The sequence below is a fragment of the Pararge aegeria genome, chromosome 7 (genome assembly GCF_905163445.1).
Source record: "Pararge aegeria chromosome 7, ilParAegt1.1, whole genome shotgun sequence".
NCBI classification, from domain to species: Eukaryota; Metazoa; Arthropoda; class Insecta; order Lepidoptera; family Nymphalidae; genus Pararge; species Pararge aegeria.
In genome coordinates this window covers 17,483,592-17,508,859 of record NC_053186.1, presented here as the reverse complement: position 1 = coordinate 17,508,859, position 25,268 = coordinate 17,483,592, and the positions used below count along the sequence as shown (strand labels likewise).

Sequence of the window (25,268 nt, the reverse complement as noted above, 5' to 3'; positions counted from 1 at the left end):
ACCTTGGCATGAGTGGGCCGTGACATCACAGACATGTGGCTCAGTTCAAGGTCTTGCTTAAATGTGTGGTTAATTATTGTCTTAATCGGCTGAACTTAAGTCGACATCGATTATTGTCATTACGTTGAAAATTGCTTAACATTAAGACCCTGGTGGCATCTTATAAACAAGTTTTTTTTATTCTACTTTGACAGTACCTATTATTAAATCCATATTTGACGACCTCTCTGGCGCAACGGTGAGGGCTGTGATTTTAATTGGCAGGTCCCGGGTTCGTTACCTAGCAGTAACAATTTGGGAATTTATAATTTCTAAATTTTCTATGGTCTGGTCTTAAACTGTGTTTAACTATCTGTAGGCAAATACATTGTGGACTTTGTGGGAAAGTCAAAACGTAAGATTGGGGTGGGTACTTATAAAGAAGACAAAAAAGGCCATGGATAGAGAAGGTTGGAGACGTCTACACTGACAAGATCTTAGATTTTAAGTTATAATAATAAGAAGGAAAATAAATCACGCTAAACCGATGCTCACAATGTGTTGAAATCAAACACACTGTATACGCATTTATATGTATAATATAAGGTAGTAAGTTCTATTAAATAACTGCCGCGTTTTTCTATTACTTAATATGTTAGAGTTAGTTTTGAAAATTACGGTCCCGCAAAACCGTTTTGGGCCTTTGACGCTTGCACCACCGGTAGTGTAAAAGGTATTTTTAATACCTATTAAACAAACTAGCAGCAATTGAAAAAAAATACTTCATAAAACAAAACCATAAAAAAAATTCTGCTATTTTGTATCGTACTTGGTTCCAAACGGCAGTAATATTTGTTAGTAGTGAAAGAAACCCCATATTCATATATTAATTACAACGTTTAATCGTTCAAGTATTTTATTACAACGGGGCACATTATAAACTCAAACATCAATCTATCTGAACTAATAGCCAATGTAACAGCAAAGAGATAACTTCTTCAATCTTCCCTTGACACTTCTGTCTGTACTCTCCTCTGTACCTCTATTTTTCTGCCATTTTATATGACCTTCTTTTTTGATCTGGGTTCCTGTCATTTTGAATTTCTACTCCAACTGACCACAGATTATGCATAATTTTGACCGGTCTAAACAAAGATAACTTTTTATCTTTAACCAAATGTACATACCAAAATAACCCTATCACTCTTAAGTTTTAAGACGCTTCAGAATGAGAATAAAATAAATCCCAGTCCCAGCTAATTACATTATACGCCTAAGCTGAGACATAATCCAATCTGCGCCGGTGGAAAGGGCGCAGGCGACCTTGCTGCGGCTAATGTGACCAATTCCCAAATACCTACCGTAATACCTCGCTATCTAGGGCATTCCATTGTTTGCCGCCTTGACCGCGGCTTAGAGCGGATAAAATGATATCGCTTTGCTTATCTTGGTATCTACTGCTGCATATATGCGGCCTCTCGATTGAGAAACACGTACCTATCGAGGAATTGTTTCTAATTCTATTATGTTTGAATCAGAGCTAGTTTTAGGGCCCTTTTTAATTAAAGTTTCACTGACTGATTTAGGTCACGTTGGACGACCTCCAGAGAGATTTTTCAACTACGCGGGAGATATTATAAACAAACACGGGTGCACTTTCTATTCCCTCACTCGCATAGCTCGATGCGACAGCAGATCCAACACGATCGGAAAGAGAACTGGCGCAGGAGGAAAGCGTACGTACTCTCTGAGGCACGAGGTTGTAACACCAATTTCCTAACTCCAAGCTAGTACCTACAAAACTATTTATTGTCCCGACACGGGAATTGAACCCAGTATCTCGTGATCAGAAGTCGCTTGTGATAACCACTAGACCAACGAGGCAGTTACGTTTCGGATTAGGCGATCGGTATCGGACTGTTATCGCACGACTGCTAAGACAAAATAACTCGACGGGGAAATGGGTGCCCGCCAAGTTAATTCCGTTATTGGACGACATCGATTCAATATTTTAGTATCGTATCTAGTGATAGAATATAATTAAATAATCAACTTTAAGCATCCCAATATTTTCTTTCTGTCTATAGCCATTGTCAATTATTTTTCTATGCCTACTTGTATCTATTTAAATGTAATTAAAACCTTTTCGCAATATATTATAACATTAATCATATCCAGGGTACCTACCTTATTAATTATTTGGTGAATTTCTCCCACTGACTGTTTTTTGCAATAACAATATCCTATGCCAGTTTGACGAATGAAAACTATGTTTGTCTTGTTTTTGTGCCATCAAACAAATGGTGGCAAAAAAACAAGACAAACACAAGTTTTTATTGGTATAGGTTGCTAAGCTACGTCTTTGGATCTCGCAAACTACGTATTTTTGCAATTTGTTTGAAAGGCATTACTTACCACTCATGTATTTTTAACCACACCGGTGTTCACTTGAACTCCAGAAGGCCAACAATGAGGACACTTCAGGAGGCGCCCCAATACTTCATTTACGACCGGGAAGATCAAATACAAGCAACAATCCAAGCGTCTTTGCCGGCGCAGTCCCTGATTTCGATTACATTCGAACTTAACCCTAGTCCAAACGTGGTGGAGGTCAAAACCTCACAGCAGTCACTCTTAGGTCAACGACTAAATATCAAAACGTTTTATATTCATGTTTCTGACGTACTGCTAAGGTTCGGAACAAACTCTTAGCATCTGTGATTACTGCTAAGTACCACGTAATAAGTGATAGGCATTCGATTAGCATGAATATGCATTTTCCTGGCAATTGTATAACCTAGACCTCGTCATTGGTTAATCCATCATGCATGATAATTAAATTTAAAAAAATACAATTTTAATTAATTTATTTTTTTGTTTCATAATTTCCATTAATCTTTTACCATTAAAATGGTATTATATCCATAAGTAACATGGACAACTAGTCAATATTGGATTTCAGTAATAATGGCTTGCCCGAAATAATGATATTTATATAGCAGTGATTGCTGAAAGAAGTGACATAGTTAAATAAGTAACCAGTAGGTAAATAACGTGTTAACGAGCACTGTATAATCTTGTCATCTCGTCGCTAATCCTATACTTACAATCCCGCACTTTTCTTGACGGCGCTATAAAATATTAACGGATCTTACCTATTCGCTATAAAACGGTTCTGTGTTTTAAGATTTTTAAAGCCAAATAGGATAAAGGGAACTTTTTATATTCTGTGCAAGGCCAAACCTTTTTATGGAAAAAAAATATCTATTTCAATTGTTAATAAATAAGGCATTAATTTTATAAGAAAATTCAAATCATATACTTGCTATTTTTATTTCAGTACCACATACAAAATAACCTTGTATTGTTTACCAAATTACGATTTTTCTTTTGGCTGTTCCTTCGGGTTTTTTTTCAATGATCGCAACAAACAAACACATACAGCAAAAATTTTTTTTAAATTATATGTATTATATATAATATGTAGGTTTAACATGAAATGAAAGATAGATATATTTAATTCTTTATAACTTGCACAGCGATCGAGCCCCGGCACGCACCTCTTCGGAATTTAAATATCACTTGCTTCATACGGTGAAGGAAAACATCGTGCGGAAACCTGTATGTCTGAGAATTCTCCATAACATTCATAAGAATGTGTGAAGTCTACCAATCTACACTTGGCTAGCGGTGTAGACTACAGCCTAAATCCTTCTCATTCTGAGAGAAGACCTGTGCACAGTGCACAGGTCTTGGTGCCCGTCAGTGGCCCGGTAATTGGTTGATAATGATGATGGATAATTATTATAAAAGTTATTAGTCCTAATAACCGAAACCTAAAACTAACCATGCTCTCCAAAGCACCATGGTGGTCAAATTTCCGCACTCTAAGCTGGCAGTTTGGCAACTTGAATGATGTGGCTGAATTCATTTGTTCGGAAGAATATTGGTCAGAATAGTGGTTGTTTTTTAATTTATAAATTAGTCTGTAGATGCAATTTAGGTTAGGTATGATACTTTTACCCAATAAAGGGTTTGTGCTTTAAAAATTGCTTTAAGGTTGGGATGCTGCCATCTTACCCTGATGGCCGAATGGCGCAGTTTGCAGCGACCCTGTTTTCTGAGTCCAAGGCTGTGGGTTCGATTCCCACTACTGGAAAATTTTTGTGTGATGAGCATGAATGTTGTTTAGTGTCTGGGTGTTTATATGTATAGGTATTCTAAGTATTTATGTATATTATTCATAAAAATATTAATCAGTCATCTTAGTACCCATAACACAAGCTACGCTTATTTTGGGGCTAGATGGCGATGTGTGTATTGCCGTAGTATATTTATTTATTTATTTACCCTGTCAGTAGCTTTTAAGAAGAATGCAGTCAAGCACCTTGTCAAGTTAAAAAAACTTCCGTAATTAAATCTGTAGTTGTTTTTGGCTGAATTTATGGCAGTCTTGGTAGAGCTTTTTATTGTAAGCAATACTGGATTAATTTCTTGGTAGGTGTGAAAATATTTTAACTAATCAGATTTTGGTCATTTCGCCTCTCAGTCATAAAACTTTACTAACATTAGCATAGTTTTTGAAAATAATACCTGGGTGATGTACAAAATTTAGTACTGATCTTGCAGAATCATTGCAAATGAATCTTTGTATAATATGAGACAATTTCTCAAAGATAACATATCTTTGAGAAATTGTCTTGGATATACATATTATATGATATATCCGCAGAGCATCTTAGCTTGGCGATTCAAGTTTATAAATTCCCACATCACATCACACATTACACTAAACCTTTGCAATTCTTTCTAGTTTGAAATGAATTATGTTGAGTTAAGTAGATATCTAAATATTGCCTTACAAGGAAGATATTTAATAACGCCTACCTCCTGGACATAAAATTAATATTTAGTCTGATTGTTTAAAGTGAGACTACCACCAAACCACTTTGGAATGTAGATACTGGCAAGAAACGCAGCAGTTACTGTTTTCTAAAAAGAAATTTTACAACATAACAATCATTGTACTGTTGAGTGTGAGATGAACACTGCATAGTCCAATTCCAAACATAGCTGTCATAAAGAAATTTAGCAATTGTTCAGTGACCAGTATGCAATAAATGAGTCCCAAGTTTTGGCTAGTATAGAAACATTTAAAAAAAAAATTTAATACCTAAAAAATTTGCCCAATCTGTGCATCAAATCCAGGCCTATGCTAAACATAGTTGAAGTTGGTAGAGTCACTGCAAACATACATAGGTACTTGATGTTTCAAAAGTGCTTATAAAGTAGGCCTACTTGAAATAAATGAATTTGAATTTGAACATGCCAACCACCAGCCTAAAGAGGCAGTTACGATGTTACATACATACATGGTATGAAAATGCTGATAAAGAAGGCTACAGATAAAATTTTGGCAAATAGGTACTATATGTTATTTTTAAATAGTGAAAAGAAAGTAAGCAGTTCTTAATGACTAAAGCAGCACCGCTCACTTTTAAATTATCTTAATAAAAATTTAACTTTCAATAGTAAATAGAGCATAGCAGTTTACGAATCCACACTTCCACATGATGGTTCTAAAGAGATGTGTTTTTTTTGGGAAATAAATGAGATGTGAGGATTATATAACATAGTGTTTTAATCATAAGTTTATATGTATGAAATCTTATCAGAATCGAGGCAATCTCCGATTTGTATAGCCCGTTATCTCCAGGCGTAAAAAGACATCACGCGTTGAGTTGTCGTGGCACTGCTACATTTTCACCAAATATTTATCAACATCACATTCTAATTATAAAGCTCACCTGGCCACTCTATTAGCTGTATAAACTGGAAACCGTAATCCAATAATATAAACGATCACTCCGATCCTATTACTTTAAGGACACAATTAACATTCTTTGAGCAAATTCACGAACAATTTGGTCACTATACAATTCACAAACTCACACAAATCGTTTTGAATTTTATTAAATTCACACAAATTCACGATTTTATTAGAAACTTGAAATTTTTAAAACACAATTTCGGCAACAATCACTTGCCTCCATTCCAACTGACTGACGGCCATAACTAAAAATGTTGCCACTTGCCACTCTAGAGTTTGACAACGGTCACGTTATTTCTATTCGTTATTATTTCTCAACATCTAGTTTTGTGTTACCAGATAGGATTTCAATTTACCCCATATAAATACAATAAGGGATTACTTCCTACTTAAATATTATAAGTCAAACAAAAATAATACGGGAAGAAAATTGTTATCTTGAAGTCTTGATTTCAAAAGTATCTGTTGAAACAATCAAATAAAAATAAATGCTATCTCCCATTTTTGTGTGATGTATTGGTTTTTGATGTTATACTTATTTTGGCACGTTAGGGAAAAATAATTATATCACTCTCATCATTTTGCGATGCACGCGCATACTGTCACAAAAAACCGACAACCTGAAGTTAGCTATAAGGTTTGACAGTGGACACTTTCAACTGTCAAAGTCTGCGGGCTCATTACACTGATTAAAATTGATTCAATTTTCAGTCTGAAATTCTAATGTTCAGTGAAACTTGGATGTATGATAACGAGTCTATTAGTATTTTAAATATGTTTATTACGTCCATTTCTTCAACTATTTACAAAAATGTTTTTTGTGATATTTAAATAAACTTTATTTAACTAGATAATGCGTTAAACTAAACTAAATACCTTTTTTCTCTTGTTAGTTTCGTTTTTCTACAAACGTCGAATAAGGCGAAAGATAAAATTTTTGAAAAGATTTTTATCTTGTTACGCCAAAGAAGTATAACTTCTTACGCGTGTACATAAGTACACACACGTTTTTTTACCATTATCTATCATAACATGCAACTACAGTGCACGGGTCTCCTCCCGCAATGAGAAGGGTTTAGGCCGTGGTCCACCATGCTGGGGCCAGCAGTGCAGTGCGGATTGTTGGGATTCAGACGCCTTTGAGAACACACATGCATGTGGGTTTCCCCATGATGTTTGCCTTTAACGTTAAAGCCAGTGATGTTTTAATTGCTTAAAAGGCACTTGGCCTAGAAAAGTTAAGAGTGGGATATTTATTTGGGCTGGGATTCGAATTCCTAACCACTGCTGCTGCTTATACTTTAATAATATATTTGCATGTAATTATTTAATGTAATTACCTTCGCCGTGTATGTTTTTTAAATGCAAGTAACATTAAAGAAAAACTCTCAAAGGTAGTGTTGACTTAGCAAAATATTTTCTACTATTTTGGTAGTTAATTTGAAAAAGTATTATAATAGTATTTTCGTTTTCTTAGCAGTCTTTTAAATACAAAATATTATTTCTACAGTTATGGCGATGCTACAATTCAGTTACATAATGGTATAAAATGCTATTAAATATTTGTAGAATTGTTTACTAACCAATTTATTAACATCTTTTAATAACTCGGTGCCACACATTAAAATCTGTTGTCCACACTCTTACGAACTTGTTTGGAGTTGTTGTTGAGTAGATGTTCTGCGAAGGAATGTATACTTATAGCCCTTGACAAATTATTTTTATAGCCCTTGACACGTCGGAGCAACGTGTTTTCACACTTACATGAAAAATTAAAAACTGGGTTATAGAACATTAAATTTAATTTTAACAATTCCTTTTTATAACTAAACAGATAGTAACAACCATTTTCTTACATATTATATTGTTTAACATTTTCAAAGTAGGCATGTTTAGTTGTTGACATTATGCAATACAAAGATTATAGCGTAACACAAAAAGTTTGACGACATTGAGAATATTGCAGAATATGAAGTTTTTTAAATATAAAAATACATTTGTTTTCTTTTCATAATACACGTTAAACAAAAACTTCAATATATATTCATATTACTTTTTAAAAAAGCAAATTAGTGTGTAAATACAATAAAACTTTAAGCTAAACTGAATTTGTCGACTTTAAACAGGTCATATAAAATAAAATATTTACATTTTTGCAAAAAAAAATTAAATAGCTTTAATAAAAAATATGAGTGAGATAATGATCAATTAACAAAAAACATTTTAAAAAATCAGCACACATTTAATCTTTACATATTTTTAATATTCAGTATAAATGATGCTACTAATCAAATACAAAAAATGGATATACTAAATACATAACAAGTTTACAGTACGAAAACTACTTTTTTGTGAAGACGTTTCCTAGATTAGGAAAATATTTAGCAGCCTATAAGGTATGTGGGATATGATAATCTCTGTTGCAATTGAAATAAAAAAAATGTATTTCAAAGCATTGAGTGTTTTCGTTCTCTAAACCTATTCATATATTTGTAAACATTTTAATATAGAGAAAAATATCCTATAGTTTATATGAATAAATGAGATACGATGATATTCTTTTAGATCCTATTTAGCGTAACATCGTAGTTTACATATTTGTTTATCGTAGTTTATATATTTGATTCTTAACCACCTATGAGTAATACACACATAAATTACACATGACATTGAAGCAAATTTCGTGTAATACAGGCACAGTTTTTTTTATTTAATATATATATGTATATATGTAATATAAAGTACAGGTTCTTATAAAAAAGAACATTGCCACATTTAGATATGTTAGACCAATATATTTATGGTAAAATATTATACAATATAGCTGGTGTATACACATGAAGCTAATTTATTTTATAACTACATGAATAAAATGGAATGGGCAGTGAACATAAGTCGATAATTGGTGATTTTGATTTGCATGTTATGGTTCTCTTAAATCAAACTTTGTAATTGGCATGTTTTCTAACACATAATATGTGTACGTACTTTAATCACCACTCAGGTGTTAGTAGTGTTATTTTGATAATATCAAATACTAATTCTATAAATACTTTTACTGGAACGTTAGTTTCACTAAATTTTACCCTATAGCTAAGTGTGGCAAGTTCCAAAGCTTGTAATTAGATAAAATCAATGAAAGGATGAACTCTCACATTTTATATGAAAGATTGAATATTTCAAAGGTGGCACATATACAATTATCAATAACTTTATTATTAAAAATGTTTCTAAAATTCTATTCCAAAGGGTTTATTTCACTTTAATACAGCTAAAACATGCAAAACCCATTAATTTACAAATAGTATGTTAAAATACGTATAAATTAGGAAATACCCTATAACAAAAATTCAAGGTAGATGGCACTATGCTATGAACTTTTTGTATGAAAATTTTCACCTACAACGTCAGCCAAATATGAGAAAGATTATAATTTATGCATGATTATTAATAAAACGATTTAGTTTTATAAAAAGTTAAAGCAAAACGCACCTTGAAAAACAAAAAGAAAACTATAATATACTTCTTTCTATAAAAATAATTACATGTTTTGTATATAACATTTATTTTTTACGACACAGCCTATTTTAGTTTGTTTTAGATTAATCATTTCATTAAATAGCATTTTGGTAGACTTGATGCAACTTTAAATGGCAACACAGCTGGTTTAAGGCTATTTGATTAAACATTGGTTTTTAATTTTTCAGCAAAATAAAACTTCTATTACTTTCCTATAATAAATGCATTCTTTAAGTACAGAACTAAATATAGAAATGATAAAATAAATGACTCAATTCCATTTTATACAGACGTTTAACGAAATCTATGCGCACGCTGTTGTTCACGTAGGCGACAAACATTTAATTAAATCATTCGTGTTGCGTTGTTCCAAAATTGTTCTTAGGTTCGTACAGACGTTGAGTACGCAAGGTATTTCTCAATTTATTTTAGGTGTTGTCCACATCTATCCTCTTCGCCTCGTATAACATTTGTACGTTCTCGATCGAAGGTTGATTTTGACTATCGATACTTCGCAACGTCAGAGTAAAAATAAAGAAAAATACCAATATTAATGCTTTATGGTATGAATTTCCCTGACGTCATAGCTGAATATGAATTGAATATTTAACAAGAGAGATGGTGATAACAAAAACATTATCGAAAGGAATCCTGCTAGCTATAGATATAACTTCGCGTATGTAGTTATCACCTCACAATAATGGCAACATATTTATTATACAATGAACGCTTCATACGCGCCTGTAATAGAACTACATGATAAAGAAAATTTGAATTTGGAACGACTGACATCTGGAATGCTCTTCCAGCTTCCATTTTCTCCAGTTCTTACAACATTAGTACCTTCAAATCAAGAGTGAATAGGCATCTTCTAGGCAAGCGCGCTCCACCTTAGGCTGCATCATCGCTTACCATCAGGTGTGATTGCAGTCAAGCGCTCGTCTATAAATATATAAAAAAAAAAAAAAGACTTGTCTTCGTGAATTCGTGCACCACTAAAATTAAAAATGGCGCTGGCGTTGAGCAGTTGTGGGACTTCCCCCTTTTCCGTGATTGCCATGTGGACTTCTCGAGGACAGTAACTAACCAAAACACTTTTAGCCCAATATAGCATAAAGCTTTTGCGCATAAACTTTCGTTGCAACGTCTTCAAACGATAAGTTTTTATTTTTTTTGTGTATATTAGTTGTTATTAGTTAACTTGATATATAAATTAGTATTTGCATTTAGATTATTTTGTGTGTGTGATTTATTATTATTATATCACGCGCTTAGAATGTTTTCACTCTTGTGTTTGTTAAAAAAAAAATATATCTTATTTTTTTAATATTCCTGCTGAAACGATGTTTTGTGTGTATACTTCAATCAAAAAAACCACTGCATACCAAATATTAATTAATTAAAAAATAATAGCAAATGCATTGTCAGGTTTTTTGTCCGTTTTTGACATAGAGCTCTCACACGCACATTTAGATGGGTATGTACAGTTAAATTCACTGTAATTTTATGTGTGATAACAATGCCTTCCCTAAATATTTTTTATAACCTGTATAGGAGGATCTTCTATTTTATATTATCTGTCTGCCCAAAAAAGTGAGGTCAAAAATATACCCTAACTGAACAAATATTATCGCTTTTTATGAATGATATAAGGTACTTCATTAAATTGTCATATCCTGCCTTGTTTAACTTGCTTCTTATTCATTTGGGAGAGCACGTCTTTGTCCAGTCGAGGGACACTAAAAGGTTGTGGTTCTCTCTTTGCTTGTTATTATCAGAAGAGGTCAAACGCATGTAATTGCCACACTTATCTGTCGAAGCCCACGGGTGGGCTCGAATCATGTCACCCATCTAAATGTGCATTTACAGTATTGCACTGAGACGCGGTATTCAATAATTTTTCTGAAATCTTTATCTTTACATAGTATACATATAAAAAAGTCCGTCTGACCGATCTCCTAAACCACGGATTTAAATGCGATTATTTCAATCGTTTAGTTTTTTTTATGCAGAAAATAAAACAATATTATGTAACCAAGTCGCCGAAAGATAAATTATCATCACGTTCGCTCGTAATCAGGACTTTATCACATCGATTTAAGGCTCATAATCCAAGATATTAGACAGCGTGTTTTATTTAAAATTACCGATCTTGGGCTTTATTTATGATGTTCCGATTAAGTCTTACCTCACTCCAAGTTATATGTATGATGATGAACCATTTTAAATTTATGCGGGTAATCTGGTTTTTTTTAACGAGCAAAGAGTTTTTAAGCCACTAAAAATAGTATGCATTTTCTTAAATGAAAATGTATTCTGGACCATCTTGGATAAATTAGCGTTTAATTTGATCAAATAATTCTCAACTCGTTGTAAGTAATTTTTTTAAATACGATGATATTCCCTTTTTATGTTTTTAATATAGGCTGTATGCAGCGAAATGCTGGCTGTACGTCAGTTTACCTTTGCGCGCTAAAAAAAAACAGTTTGCCGTAATTATTTCGTTACTATTAATAACTTTGTGGTTGAATCAACTTGAAAAGCAGAGAAATAGTAGATTTCACTCCGCCGGGAATGATATTCAAGGCACTAATAGCGAGTGGATAACCTGTTTCCACCAAAATCTAGAAAGCTGCCTACGAAACTTTTATGTAGTGAAGAAACAACAAACAACGTCAGTTTTTTTTTTCTGAGAGTATTTGAAAGATTAGCCAGTTTTTTTCTCGCGTGACGAAAAACGTCTTGTGACCGCGTACGAATTGATTCTTGCACTCTCGGCTTCTTTATCGCGTTCGCTTGCAACTCACGCGCTTAATACCGCCTCGACTGTATACTTGTATCACAAAGTACTTTTACACAGCAGTCATTTCGATCTTATGTTTAATTGATAACCGTGAGATTATAACACCCACACGCATGTCCAATAAAAGCGAACCTCTCTTTCGGAAGTATTGGTACGTAGTCAGAGGTCACTGTGGTTACTTCAACATCGATTATAAGTAAACCCGTAATAAGATATTTTAGGTAACTAGGGGTCATGCCACATTATTTTATCCGATATTAAACACCAATATAAATTTACCTCTAAAATGGAAGCCTATCTAGGTAACTAGACGTCAATCAACGTTGGTCGTCATATATGAATTAAACACTAAAACACCAATATAAGTACACCTTGCACGCGGAATTATTTGTAAGCAACATTAGGTCAATGAAAAGTGGTCAGCTTCAATATACGTAGACCTCTTTCAGAAGCATTTGTATATAACTTAAGGTTCTCAAATCCAATGGATTATGGTCTCCGCAACACCTATGCAGTTGAGCTTTTCCAATATAAGTTGACCTCTCGCATTCAAAGGTCTTGCACGTCATTAGAGGTCAATCAAAAATGGCCGTCTCGTAAAGGATGTACGCCCACTAGGATTTCTGTTCGCCGCAGCACGCGGTACAATCGAGGCAACGCTGTGCCCCGCCACGTGAACGCTATCTCTTGCTTCGGCAATTGTTCGATATTTGTTCCTGGAATATAACAAATTTGATTATTAGAAGCCGTTTCGCTTACAATATTAACTAAAGGTCAAAGCCGTTATGCCTACATATCAAAAACTAGCCGTTGTAACGGACTATATTCGCGTTTGATCCATTTAAAGACATCTTAGACATTTTTTTTTGTAAGATAAATGTAAATTGTATGTTTACCGAATTACCCCAGAACGTAATACTGCACGTAAAGCAATCCTTTTTTTTTGGACCTCGTGGCTACCACCGCACCACGGGAAGGCACGGTTGTGATGTCGGACTCGTAGCGGCTAAAACCCCACGGTGTTCGAACCAGTCGCCTGGAGGCTGAGCCACGGGAACGCTTTCGCACACATCCGCGACCCAGCTAGAACGTAAAGCATACCTGCAGTAGCCGCACTGTTTCTATGAGGTCGTGTTTGTCCGCCAACAGATTAGCTGCTTCATGTTGCGCCGCGTGGGCGCACTGCCTTAGCACTGCCGCCTCTTCCACTTTCCTGGAACACAATGACATCATCATCTTCATTACCGGTCCACCAAATTGCACAGGTCTACTCCCAGAATAAGAAAAACTTACCACATTTAATTTTTTCTACAGTTATAATCGACAAATCAAGCAGATGACCCACTTAATGGTAAGCGGAAAGCCATCTCTTATAATTAGAGCGACATTTCGTGAGGCATGCAAGGAACACGTCCAACAAGTGCCGACCTGTGTTCATCACCACCTTCAGACCGGAACACAACATTGCAACCATGCTGTTGGTGGCAGAAATAAGCATGGCGGTAGTAGTTCCCAGGACGAGCTGTGTCACATAAAGTACACTACAGACTACTGCTACAATATGGAGAGCTTTCGGGCATGCAAGTTTCCTTACGTTGTTTTCCGTTAAAGCAAGTAATATTGAATCGCTTAAAAAAGATCTGTAAGTCGCAAATGTTGTAAGGATAAGATTATTGGTAGTATTCTAATCAGACCCTCCGAAGGTGAAGCCGAAGTCTTAATATCTAGGCTATCATCGCTATACCAGTACGGTTTATTTAAAAAAAACCGACGTCACAAAATATACAAGAAAGTTGCAAAACAAAATGGATTTAAGGTATGAAAAATAATGGAACTGATGACCTGAAATGTACGTATTTCTATGCAACAAATCACGTTAATCAGTAGATCCGTTGATTCGTAAAAGGACGCTGCGAAGATAGTAACGTTTTACAAGCTAGCATGTCCAAAGGAAAATAAAGGTCCAAAATATATTAAGGTAGAAATAAATGAACTTACGCTCTCAACTCCCGATTATCTTCGGCTATTCGGTTAAGAGTTGCCAGTCGCTTCTTCAATTCCTCGTTCTCCTCATTAAGCCTCTGTATTTCCTCCATCGCCTCCTGCATCTGAGGGACTGGACTGCTCGGGGAAACTGTCCTGGAACTGACTGGAGGTGGCCCTAAGTGGATAACTCCGGTTGTGTCCCTGGTCAGTCGAAGTGTTGTGAGGTCCAGATCCAATGGTTGGGGAGGTGGTGATGATATCGATCTAGTTGGACGGTCTTCAACTAAGTGCAGCTTGACATTTTCGATTAGGACCTGGATTTTGGTAGAAATGGAAATCCTATAATATTTGACAGCTGCAGAAATTCAAGATATGCAATAAATATTAAATAGTTTGTCCGTAATAACAAGGCACATCATCACGTCCGTTTCGTGTATTCTATAAGCCCGACTCTCCAGCCGATCCTTACTTTGGGCAATCAGTACTGGTGCTAAAAATAGCCAACACTGGTCGCCCAAGGAGTGGATCGGCAAATAAGCGTGGGATACTCGGACCGACAAATACGTTTTGAAGTTTATAGAACTTTAATAATCACATTAATTATTAGGGGTTCAACTTTTTTTCGAAAAGATTTTTGCTCGGAAAAGTTCGGGCCCTTTACTTTGACTGTCGTTACGTTTTAGAGTATTCTTACCTCAAGCGGCATCGGCGGGAAGATCACCTCATCTTCGATGAACTCTGATAGCGCCAGCGTCGTACTCATGTTTAGAGCGATGCTCAATTCTCTGATACGAGCTTCGAGGAGTTCTACGTATGGCGCCAGGCCAAAAGGTTCACCCTGGTGAGAGTACAAGATTATTAAATTGTAAGTCAAATTTTAGATTACGAGAAAGACTGACTTTAAGGTCGTAGGGGGATATAGGTGTCCTACATAAAAGAGGGATTTAAATAAACCGTTGGTCCAATAAGGCGGTGAGAGATCTCCGGTGTATAAAAATTTTCTTTCGTCGGTTAAGCTCAGTCAGCTGTAAAGGCGCGATATAATACGTTACAGAGATACTCGTATGTCGCACTCGACGCTTCAAATGGGGACATTTAAGCTGTAATATCAATAGTAAATAATCTAGACAAGCTCTAAGTATTTTACCTTTTCATTTAATAATCTTGGCAACTCGGTCCGTAGAAGCCTAGCTGCGACCCTCGGCGGCTCACGCGGCTTCAATATATCGTCTTCCTCATCCTTTGGCTCGGACCACGCACGTGCTCTCATCGAGAACTTATTCTGCGAGAAATGATTGTGTCATGGAAAAATAAATTACATAGATAAATCAATCACATATGTGTATTTGTGTGCATGCATAAAGCGTCTCAAGTATCACATTTACATGATTACAATTATTTTAGTATTCCAGTATCGAAACAATAAAATCAACGTAAAATAAACCCAATAACATACGTGCCGCGAGATAATCCACTATTTTCTAATTACTAACCAATTTATTGGGAAATTAATTCCTGTTATTTCTGACTTACCAAAGGGCAGGGCAATCGTGCTTTAAATGTAAGGAAGGGAGGGATCCTTATTGGCCTCAGCAGTAAGGACGTAGCCTAGAAACTTTCGCGGAGATGCATTTACCATTAGATCAAAGACGTCGAACTAATTTATTGGTTCTTTACACAACGCTTATACTGTTCGCTATAGCGCTATAGCATATTATGAGACCTATATTAGCACCGATTTTTATTTCGTAAACATACCTCTAGGGGGAGATGGTACATATTTCCGAGAACTTAATCTGTAAAACAAAGCCGATTGGATTTATTTTTAGGTCATGCCCAACCTGAATGTGTACTGACTTTCGAACCAAAAAACGAAAACGACAACATCTAACGATATCAGTAACGCTCTAATGGAAATATGTAGAATAAATTGGCGAAATAAGTTTAGACGAGCGAATCCCAATTAGTATGCGAGAAAGATATCACCCATCCTTCTCCGATCCTAATGGTAACGAAAAAGTATTTCGAAATTTACTTTACCATTGCATGCAAATCGCGTGCAAATGTCATACGTAATCTCAGATCTATTGTGTGTACTTTGACTTGGCTGTGTATAAACGAGACAGATCAATGTCGGACGCATAAGTTTGTCTCGTTTTAACTGTTTCGTAAGTCTGAGGCACGCTTTATAGATCTCAGCCTTAGGGTTAAGGTGCAGTACGTTCCGGACCTGGAATTACTTCAGATAAAATTCTCTTAATGTAGAGCAACACTTGTATTTAAAAACATAACCATGAAATATGTAAATATAGTCGCTTTATGTGGGCTTCATAAGAAGGTTTAGAGTCACTCAGCGGGAGATGGAGAAAGCTATGCTAGGAGTATCCGTAGAAGAACTAGAGCTACCAGCATAGTTTAAGGAGTCGCAAAGCTGAAGTGACAAGGGGTGGGGCACATAGCTCGGAGAACCGATGGACGTAGGGACCCCAAGGTGCTGGAATGGCGACCCCGTACAGGTAAACGCAGCGTTGGTCCGGTACCCAACAACACCTATGTCCAGCAGTGGACGTCAATCGCTTAAAGTGATGATGATGATTTTAATATAAAAAGGTACATGTAAATGAAATAAAAGTATTTGTGATTTCAAAATAGGGGTTCTAAATATCGTTATTGGAAAGAGAGCAAAACCGAAATACACATTTTTTTGAATTTTTGTCTGTCTGCATTGATTTTGACTGGGGGTGATAGACCGGTAGAAGTGCCATAGGTTATTTATTGCAAAGGAAATGATTGAAAAGATTTTTTCTACGTTAAGTTGGAAGAGAACTTTGCAAGGCACACAAGTTAAATGCGCAGTTACTGCAAGCCAATTACACCGCACCGCGCGCTATTAAGTGTCGGTATCTTATTAAAGTGAGTCTAATATTTGTTTGTTTTAATACTGGTTTTGCATTATATGTTTTATTTTCAAAATGTTTATGATAATATTTGATCTATTTCATGTCAGTAAATTTGTATTAAAGATGTAACGTTGTGTATTTTTAAAGTAATGGTTAATACTAAATACATATAATATTACACATTCATGCTTGGCACTCCAGTGAAATGTATCACTATAAGTTGGATAGTAGCAGGCTTTACTTTGATACTATGAATATAACGTTGTTTCAATGGGTCCGAAGGAAGGTGACTACACTCGTAATACAAATTACCTTAATGCGAGTGTTAAGAACTTATTTGTGCACAATAAATATCACTGTGTCTAGTCCATAAGGAGTTTCCTGCCGTATACACAATAATAATATAATAATAATAAATAAATTATTTTTATTATATTATTTAAAATTCTATCTTTTATTGATTTTAATTTATTTTTAATTCGTATCGATGCTTAATAAATATATATAATTGTAGTAAAAACATCACTATAACTTAATTTTTATTTTATAAAGCCTTCCACCCTCCGTTTGCGGGGTTTTTGAATGTCAAAGCACCCGGCGGTCAGGGCTCCAGAGTGACGAACCTCACAATACATGCTGTTTCCAGAATTATTGCCTTCTGTAAACGACCCTTGATCCAGCAACCAAGCGAAATCTTTTTAAGATGTTAGTCGAAGCTTTCGCGAGAAGACTATCGAGTCAAACAACTATCGGAACAATGGCTGTTGACTTAAAACATGTCGTGAGCAAGGTCGAAGTATTTTGAGGCTTTTTCTTTATGAGCTTTCACCAAATTATCATCATGTGCAATATTAATGACAACAATGATTGCACGGCGCACTGATCGATATCTACACTATATCGGGTCTTTTAGATGTTATACACCTGTCAGTGATAATTGTTCGATCCCAGTAGAGCAATGCTCTGCTATTTTATATTATTATTCTTATTATTATTATAAAGCTTCATTTGTGCGATCATAGTCACAGTCAAAGGCAAATATTTCTATATTCAAACAGGTACATAGATGGCACTTTCGATGCGTACATTACATGTAAAATACGACAAAGAAGTGAGTTGATGGCGATAACTAAATTCGTAAACTTTAAAAAGCTACAAGGGCTCAAAACGCGCCCTGATCTAAGAATAAGCCCACAACAAACTAAGCCGTTTTTTTTTGTTATCACCATCTCACATTGTTATTTAAAACTATTAAAGAAGCAACCTGGTTGATTGAATACAACCATTAGTAGCGACGCCGCAAACAAAGTAGTGTTACCGGCGATCTAAAGACTTGCAATATGCTGCAATCGTTCTATTTTACTTTACGTTGATAGTGTTTCGATACACGAGAACGTCTACGATTTCGGGCTCAATTTTAAGAATGGGAGATGAAAACACCACATGCAAAACGTAACTAAAAAATCAACATATAAATGGAAGCATGCAAATAGCCAGCATATATTGAAAAATATATCATTTGGTTCGATGCCTTGTTTACATTAATAAATGCTAGTCGTTTGAAATATACAAATACTAAATTAAACTAAAAGAATGATTGCTTCAAAATTAGTGCTATCCCATTCTACTGAGAGCTGTAAAGAATAGCATTAGTTTTAGAGCTGTCAAATTACTTCAGGGGCCTAACTACCATCGCTTAACACAGTGTTATCTTAAAATGACAGTTTATTTGACACACGTTGACGTCCTATAAAGAAAGATTATCCCATAAAAAGATAAGAGGGGATCAGAAATATTGTAATAACACTACTTTAACAGATGGTTGTAAGGCCCCAAGAAATATGTACAACAATTTTATCATTTATAATAATTTTTTTGTTTGGCGGTAGAATTGAGATAATTTAGCTAAAAAGCATGCGATTTCTTAACAAAAATATTCTTTTATATATCTGAAAATTAAAAGCTTCTCAAAAGATATTGCCGTATCGTCTTAAAGCGAAGTATGCTTTTAATGAAGACTAAAACAAATTAACATAAAGTATGAAACCGTTGTGAAAAGGAGATGGCAATATCTTCCGTCTCATTCACTCGATACATAAGACAAACCCCCTTGGCTACGACACAAAACCTCTACAAACTAATTGGGCTCAACAAAATGGTACCACTACGGTGTCATATTAAACACTATAACCATCTTCAAACCGTTGCAAATACCTTGAGTTGGATCTTTCGCACGATAGCCGAGCGGGCGGGAGTTGCCATAGAGAAAAAAAAACACACATAGACAACATAGTTTAGAAAAGGGATGCATTCCAATTTTGAATTACATCTTATGAGAGAATAGCGATGTCGAATTACGGATGGGGATAGGTTACGAATACGATGGGATCGTGGAGTGATTAGTGATCATGCAATGTACAAGCCTTTACCATTACGTTCAAATCTTTTTTTTTTTTTTTTTTAAGCCTGGTTTAAAGTGGATAGAGCTTCGGCCTTCCTTTCGGGGAACTGAGTCCGGACCCCGGCACTTCTTACTTATCAAAGTTATGTACATATTTCTATTTCTGAACCCTGCATGCCTGAGAGTTCTCTATAGTGACCTCAAAAGTGTGTCAAAGCCAACCAGCGTGGTGGACTACGGCCTAGGCTCTTATAATTCTCGTGCCCTGCAGTGGGCTGGATTCGAAACAGCCCAATCAAATCGTTATAATTCTTGATAGTATCAATCCGAACAACATTTTCTTTTATATTTCTTGTTGGCCAGATGCTCTTACGAAATATTCGTTTGGCAAAGCTTCTTTCATTCGGTTATTTTTTTTTTACATACGTAAAATTTACGGACCAAGCAGTGGGTCCACCTAATGGTGAGTGGAAAACCATTGCCTATAAACAGAGCAACACTTCGAGGGGCATGCTAGGAACACGTGCTGCAACGTTCCGCCCTCTGTCAATTGTGTTAAAACTCGTGTGCGTGTAATTATTCCGGCAACAACGCCCTTACGAGGCAGAAATAAGCATGGCAGTAGTACTTGCCCGGACGAGCTCTACTACTACAATAAAAATATCTTATTGCGTAGGTTATCAAATATAGGGCGCGATTTGTTTTCGCTTTTTATATATGCACACATAATTTTCAGCACAAACTGCTCTCAAGGTTCTTTTTGTCTCCCCCTATTTTAAGATATAAAATTAAAACTATTTGCAAAGCCACAAAAAATGGGAAAAGAAATAACTCGTTTGTGCATTTTTATAAAGCTACGCCACCGGTATTTCCAACGTTTCATATACATGTTTTATTTTAAAATATTTTTAGAATAAAACATTATTATCTACCAGCTCGGGACTAGAGGTATTTATATCGGTACTAGCTCGGATAGTGTTTTTACGAATACGATTTTATGTAGTTATGGTAAAGGCTTTATCGAAGTTTGATGGATAGAAAAATAGATTCGGAAAAAGAAATAGTGTAGTCAAACATGCCATAGAAAACAACTTTGAATGAAACCTGCCTTTGAGAGTATGTAAGAAAAGGTATAGACGAAAATAATGTGACACGAATTTTTAATGTGGGAGAGTTTGGAGGAAACTTTAGTATCGAATGCTTAATGTAGTAGTGTATACAGGATTTATGTGGTATTTAGCACGCTGTATATTTATGAGCAAAAGTTTTGCCAATGTATGAAACTACGAAATATGATTTAATATCTATTAGAAAAACTAAATAATAAACTCTTACTTAAGAATTGTAATAACCTTTGATAAAAAAATATGTACAAAAAAAATTATCAAACAAGTTAAATATAAGAGATATTTTTCGTTTTGTTCCCTTTTTTTGAAATATTATTAACACCCTGCCAAACATTTATAAAACGCTACCCGAAGCCACGTAACGCGATTCGTGTTGAGTCAAATCAAATTGTTATATTTTCTTAAGCCATTATCACACTATAAACCAGCGGCAGATCTTCGCATCTGGTTTCCGTAGCGTAATTTCGTAATGAATACGACAATTAAATTCACCCAAAACGTCGAGCATGGCGTTGCGTTGGCGTGGCGTGTACACTGGCGTGTTATAAATATGTTTCCAGCTATGATTAGTGTCTGTGGTTTCCTGAGATACAACAAGAAAGAATAAGTAGAAAAAAATATTTTTTTACAGTAAGCAAAGGAGAAGAAGGAATTGATCCTGGTGTTAACAATCTGAAGTAGAATTTAAAAAAAATAACAATGTTTTTATGTTATATAAAGAAAACTAGGCTATTTTACAATCTAGAAGTCGAGAACATAAGAAAACTTGGAGATAATCGAATCGAAAATGGTGACCTAACTGCCAAATATTTCTTCCACTGTAGTTAATGTAAAAATTCTCTGATATATAAATTAATTGTAATATAATTTAATCAAATAATTTCGTTTCATTTCTAGGATTTATTTTAAAATAAAAATTAATAAAAAAAACCTTTTAATTGGAAATAGCTAGTGTGTTTAGAAATGGCAGCAGATGTAAATATTCTACTGTAGGAACGAGATAGCACGACAACTGCTGGCATTTATAAATATATTCTTTAATGGCGCGGCTAACCCCTTATACCGGTGTCTAGGCGACATTGTACCGGTACGCTAAATCGCTAAATGACACGTCTATGTCTGTAGGGTGGTAACTAGCAACGGCCGAAGCCTCCCTCCAGACGAATGGTCATCAAATATTGGCTACGTAACTCTGCAATTTCTCATAACGTTTATTTTTAGATTTTCTTATTACTCAACAACAAGGTTGTCAAACTTCCAGCTACGATTAGTTTTATAAATTTAAAATGCATATACAATTTTTTAAAACCGATAGTATTTGAACCGACCTTAGGCCGCGATTGCCAGAGATTCGCAGGTTCAAATCCTATCGTTCCAATTTTCATTATACTAATTTTAAATTTATAAAATTGATATTTCCTCCAAATGCAGGTAAAAACACTATTAAAAATTATATAATCACGATTAATTTACTTGCCCTATTACAATTTATACCACTTTCATCTTGCTAGCACCGGGGTCAAATAACGTATGGGAGAACATCGATCTCCTTTTGGCTCGTTACCTGGAACTCATCCCAGGGTATGGAGGAGCACTCGTCAGTCTTCAGGTCATCCGCTACTATCCTCAGGCAGGATTTATTGTTCGCGCTTTGCTGCAGCAAGTGGATGTTTTGTAGTCGCCAAGTGCAAGTTGAAATCTTGAAAGAAATATCGAATGTACGTTATATTCGGAATGAGAACTTATATCTTGGGGATGTCTCTTAAAAAGTTCAAAGTTTGTATTAAACGTAAGCTTATAGAAAAGTCCTATTATAGTATAAAGGACTACGTAAACGATAAAAAAGCTTGGGTGTAAATTATTGCTCTAACCAGGTTGCTCTTCTAATAATTTAAAATGACATTGTGAGATGGTGATAACAAAAGAAAAACACCCGGCTAAGTTTGTTGTGGGCTTCTTCTTAGACCAGGACGCGTTTGGAACCCTCGTAGCTTTAGTTTTAAGTTTACGAATGTGGTTATCGCCATCATCTCACTACCGTGTAATTCTTATGTACGCATCAAAAGTGCTACCTATGGGCCTACTTGAATAAAGATATTTTTGACTTTGACTTTATCTCTGTGGTATGGCCAGGTTGTATGCCCGTTTTCACTAACGATGACCAAGTCAATGGCGGTACTACCGTAGAAGCCGAAAACCTGGCCCTAGGTACAATAAATATCTCTTTTAAATTTTGGCTCGACTACTCTGAAATGCAATTGTGGCAATTTGTTTTTTAATCCACTAAAAGCTGCACGCCCTTGACTGCAATCTCACCTGGTGGTAAGTGATAATACAGTCCAAGATGGTAGCAAGCTAACCTGTTAGGGAGTATATCAGTTATATCAAACCCATACTCCTAATAGGTTTCTACGCGACATCGTACCGGAACGCTAGAATATTTTTCAGTGTCTGGTTGTATATCTGCATATAATAAGTATCTAGGTATATCATTCACAAAAATATTCATCAGTCATCTTAGAACCCATATCACAAGCTACGCTTACTTTGGGGCTAGATGGCGATGTGTGTATTGTCGTAGTATATTTATTTATTTATATTTATTATTTATTTATGTGTCGGCAGGGTGGTAACTAGCCAAGGCCGAAGCCACCCACCAGTAAAAATTTACTACTACTAAGTTAATTTAGACAAATGAGTAAAAGAAAAGTTACCACATCCCGGCGCTTGCAAGAGCTGGTGATGGAATGGTCACTGGGGGATGACGATCGCTCCACCACTTCGGCTGCTACTTCTACACCGCTCGATAGACGCCCGTGCTCGAATTCTCTGCAATTGATTAATAGCAAAGTAGAGAATTCTATCAACCAGTGTATATTTATAGTGTACGTGGTGGAATCCGGTTCATCATCATCATCTCAACCAATAGAGGTCCACTGGTGGACATAGGCCTTTTGTAGGGAGTTCCCAATTCCAGGATTTTAAGCCGTTTGCGTCCCGCGGCACCCTGCGACCCTCTTGATTTCGTCTGTCCATCTCGTTGGAGGTCGCCAACGTTGCGCTCACCAGTGCGAGGCTTCCATTCCAGCACCCTGGGACCCCAACGAGCATCGGTTCTCCGAGCTATGTGCCCCGGCCCATACAATACGATGTACGATGTACAATGCCATCTTTGAATTCCTTAAAACTAAATCTGCGCCACACTCACGACTATTTCAGATTAATAATAATTAATAATAAAAGAAAAGTGAACTTACCTAGAAAAAAAAATATATATATACATATATATATGGCCGGAAACACAGATTTTGATCCGGCCAACTTAAAGTCCTGTCTCTATTACTATAGTAGTCCATACTCTTTTCGTAGCAAAGGTTGACTCTTTAATACCTCATTTACAGCTTTGCATTAGATAACTCAAAAACTATATGCAGTTTAACCGCGACTGACGCGACATCACTGCGACTGCGTTGTCTATCAACGTCACAAGGTATGTTAATTAGTCTCACCTAAAAGCAAAGTCAGCATCGTCGGGCGATTCGGCCGCAAGTCCCACCACGACATAACGATCGCTGTCAGAGCTGGCAGTAGATGCGGCGTCACTGCGACCGTCGTCTCTAGTCAACGCACTGTCTATCGACGTCACTAGGGATGTGAATCCGCGACGCATCGTTGAAAAACCTGTTAAAAGGATGACTATTCACGAATGTTCATATTTAATGCTTTGCACTGTCGAAGCAGCCTTAACAAGTCGGTACTAGAGTGTTTAAAGTCTAATTCGACTTAAAATGTAAACAACCTTTTCACTTTTTGTGTTAGTATGATTTAAAAATATAAAAAAATTAAATCAAAAATAATATAAAGAGATTTTTTTCATGGAAGTGTGTTTATATTATTTTCTTGACAATTAGAAGATTAACTTTACACTAAAGTAACTAAAAGATTAGTTACATTATGAGGAGAGTAAGACTAAAGACTGAGAATAGTGAGAAAGAGAATAGTTGTACCTAAGCTTAGTGATTCGAACGCGTGAAAATTAACTATCTATCGAGAGACCGCCATCTAGCGACTTTTTCCCAGTTTTATAACTATATAGCTCTCTTTCGATCCTAAGCAAATCGTAGTAACCTTTCACGCGACTGAAAGATTAAACGTAGGTAGAAAATCTCACACAATGTACCATGTGTAGATAGTGTGATGTTGATAGTGAAGGTACAAATTATATCTTTACTTTTTCTGTAGCGCTGACAGCGCGTTATTGCGTCTATTCCGTTCAGTATCGCTATATGTACTTGCTTATCATCGTTATCTAGCTGTACGAATTAGTTTGCGCCAACCCTTATGGGATACTTGGTAGGTTTATATTACCCACTTATGGGATACGAAGTTCCTGTAATATGTCAAATATAAGCTGATGATAATGTATTTAAGGTGTGTCGATAAACTAATAATTTCATATATTGCACGTGTTAGGGAATAAGGAATTATAGCACTTTATCTATGATAAATCCGATGATTATATTAAATATATCAACAAACCATAGTTTGTATACTCATTGATAGTGTATTGAAAATCGAATAATGGCCTTTAGTAGACTCAAAGAAAAGTATTGGATCTATGGCGGGTGACGCGAGTTTGACAAGATCGATTGGCGGGAAAGAGAAGTGAACACTGATTTAAATAAATTAATTGAGAAAAGGAGATAAAGTAAAGTATTGTGGA

General features: G+C 35.6%; 2 protein-coding genes across 5 annotated transcripts in view; both read right to left on the bottom strand.

Annotated features, from left to right (window-relative positions):
- The window catches only part of LOC120625468 (protein kinase C and casein kinase substrate in neurons protein 1), a 145,609-nt gene extending 139,565 nt beyond the window's left edge, over positions 1 to 6,044 (bottom strand). For all 3 annotated transcript variants that reach the window (XM_039892551.1, XM_039892553.1, XM_039892552.1), the window contains exon 1: positions 5,787 to 6,044. The gene's annotated coding sequence lies outside the window, so the exon portion shown is untranslated. The remainder of the gene's footprint in view (positions 1 to 5,786) is intronic.
- A 4,227-nt stretch (positions 6,045 to 10,271) lies between these two features.
- Positions 10,272 to 25,268, bottom strand: part of LOC120625466 (UHRF1-binding protein 1-like) — a 40,091-nt gene continuing 25,094 nt past the window's right edge. The window contains exons 21-29 of one of the 2 annotated variants that reach the window (XM_039892548.1): positions 24,055 to 24,226; positions 23,260 to 23,374; positions 22,110 to 22,244; positions 19,232 to 19,243; positions 15,265 to 15,399; positions 14,812 to 14,955; positions 14,130 to 14,431; positions 13,233 to 13,344; positions 10,272 to 12,847 (exon numbers count right to left, since the gene is read on the bottom strand). In XM_039892548.1, the coding sequence (XP_039748482.1) occupies positions 12,812 to 12,847; positions 13,233 to 13,344; positions 14,130 to 14,431; positions 14,812 to 14,955; positions 15,265 to 15,399; positions 19,232 to 19,243; positions 22,110 to 22,244; positions 23,260 to 23,374; positions 24,055 to 24,226 (1,163 nt within the window). In that variant the 3' untranslated portion in view covers positions 10,272 to 12,811. The remainder of the gene's footprint in view (positions 12,848 to 13,232; positions 13,345 to 14,129; positions 14,432 to 14,811; positions 14,956 to 15,264; positions 15,400 to 19,231; positions 19,244 to 22,109; positions 22,245 to 23,259; positions 23,375 to 24,054; positions 24,227 to 25,268) is intronic. The other variant, XM_039892549.1, reaches the window with a different exon arrangement.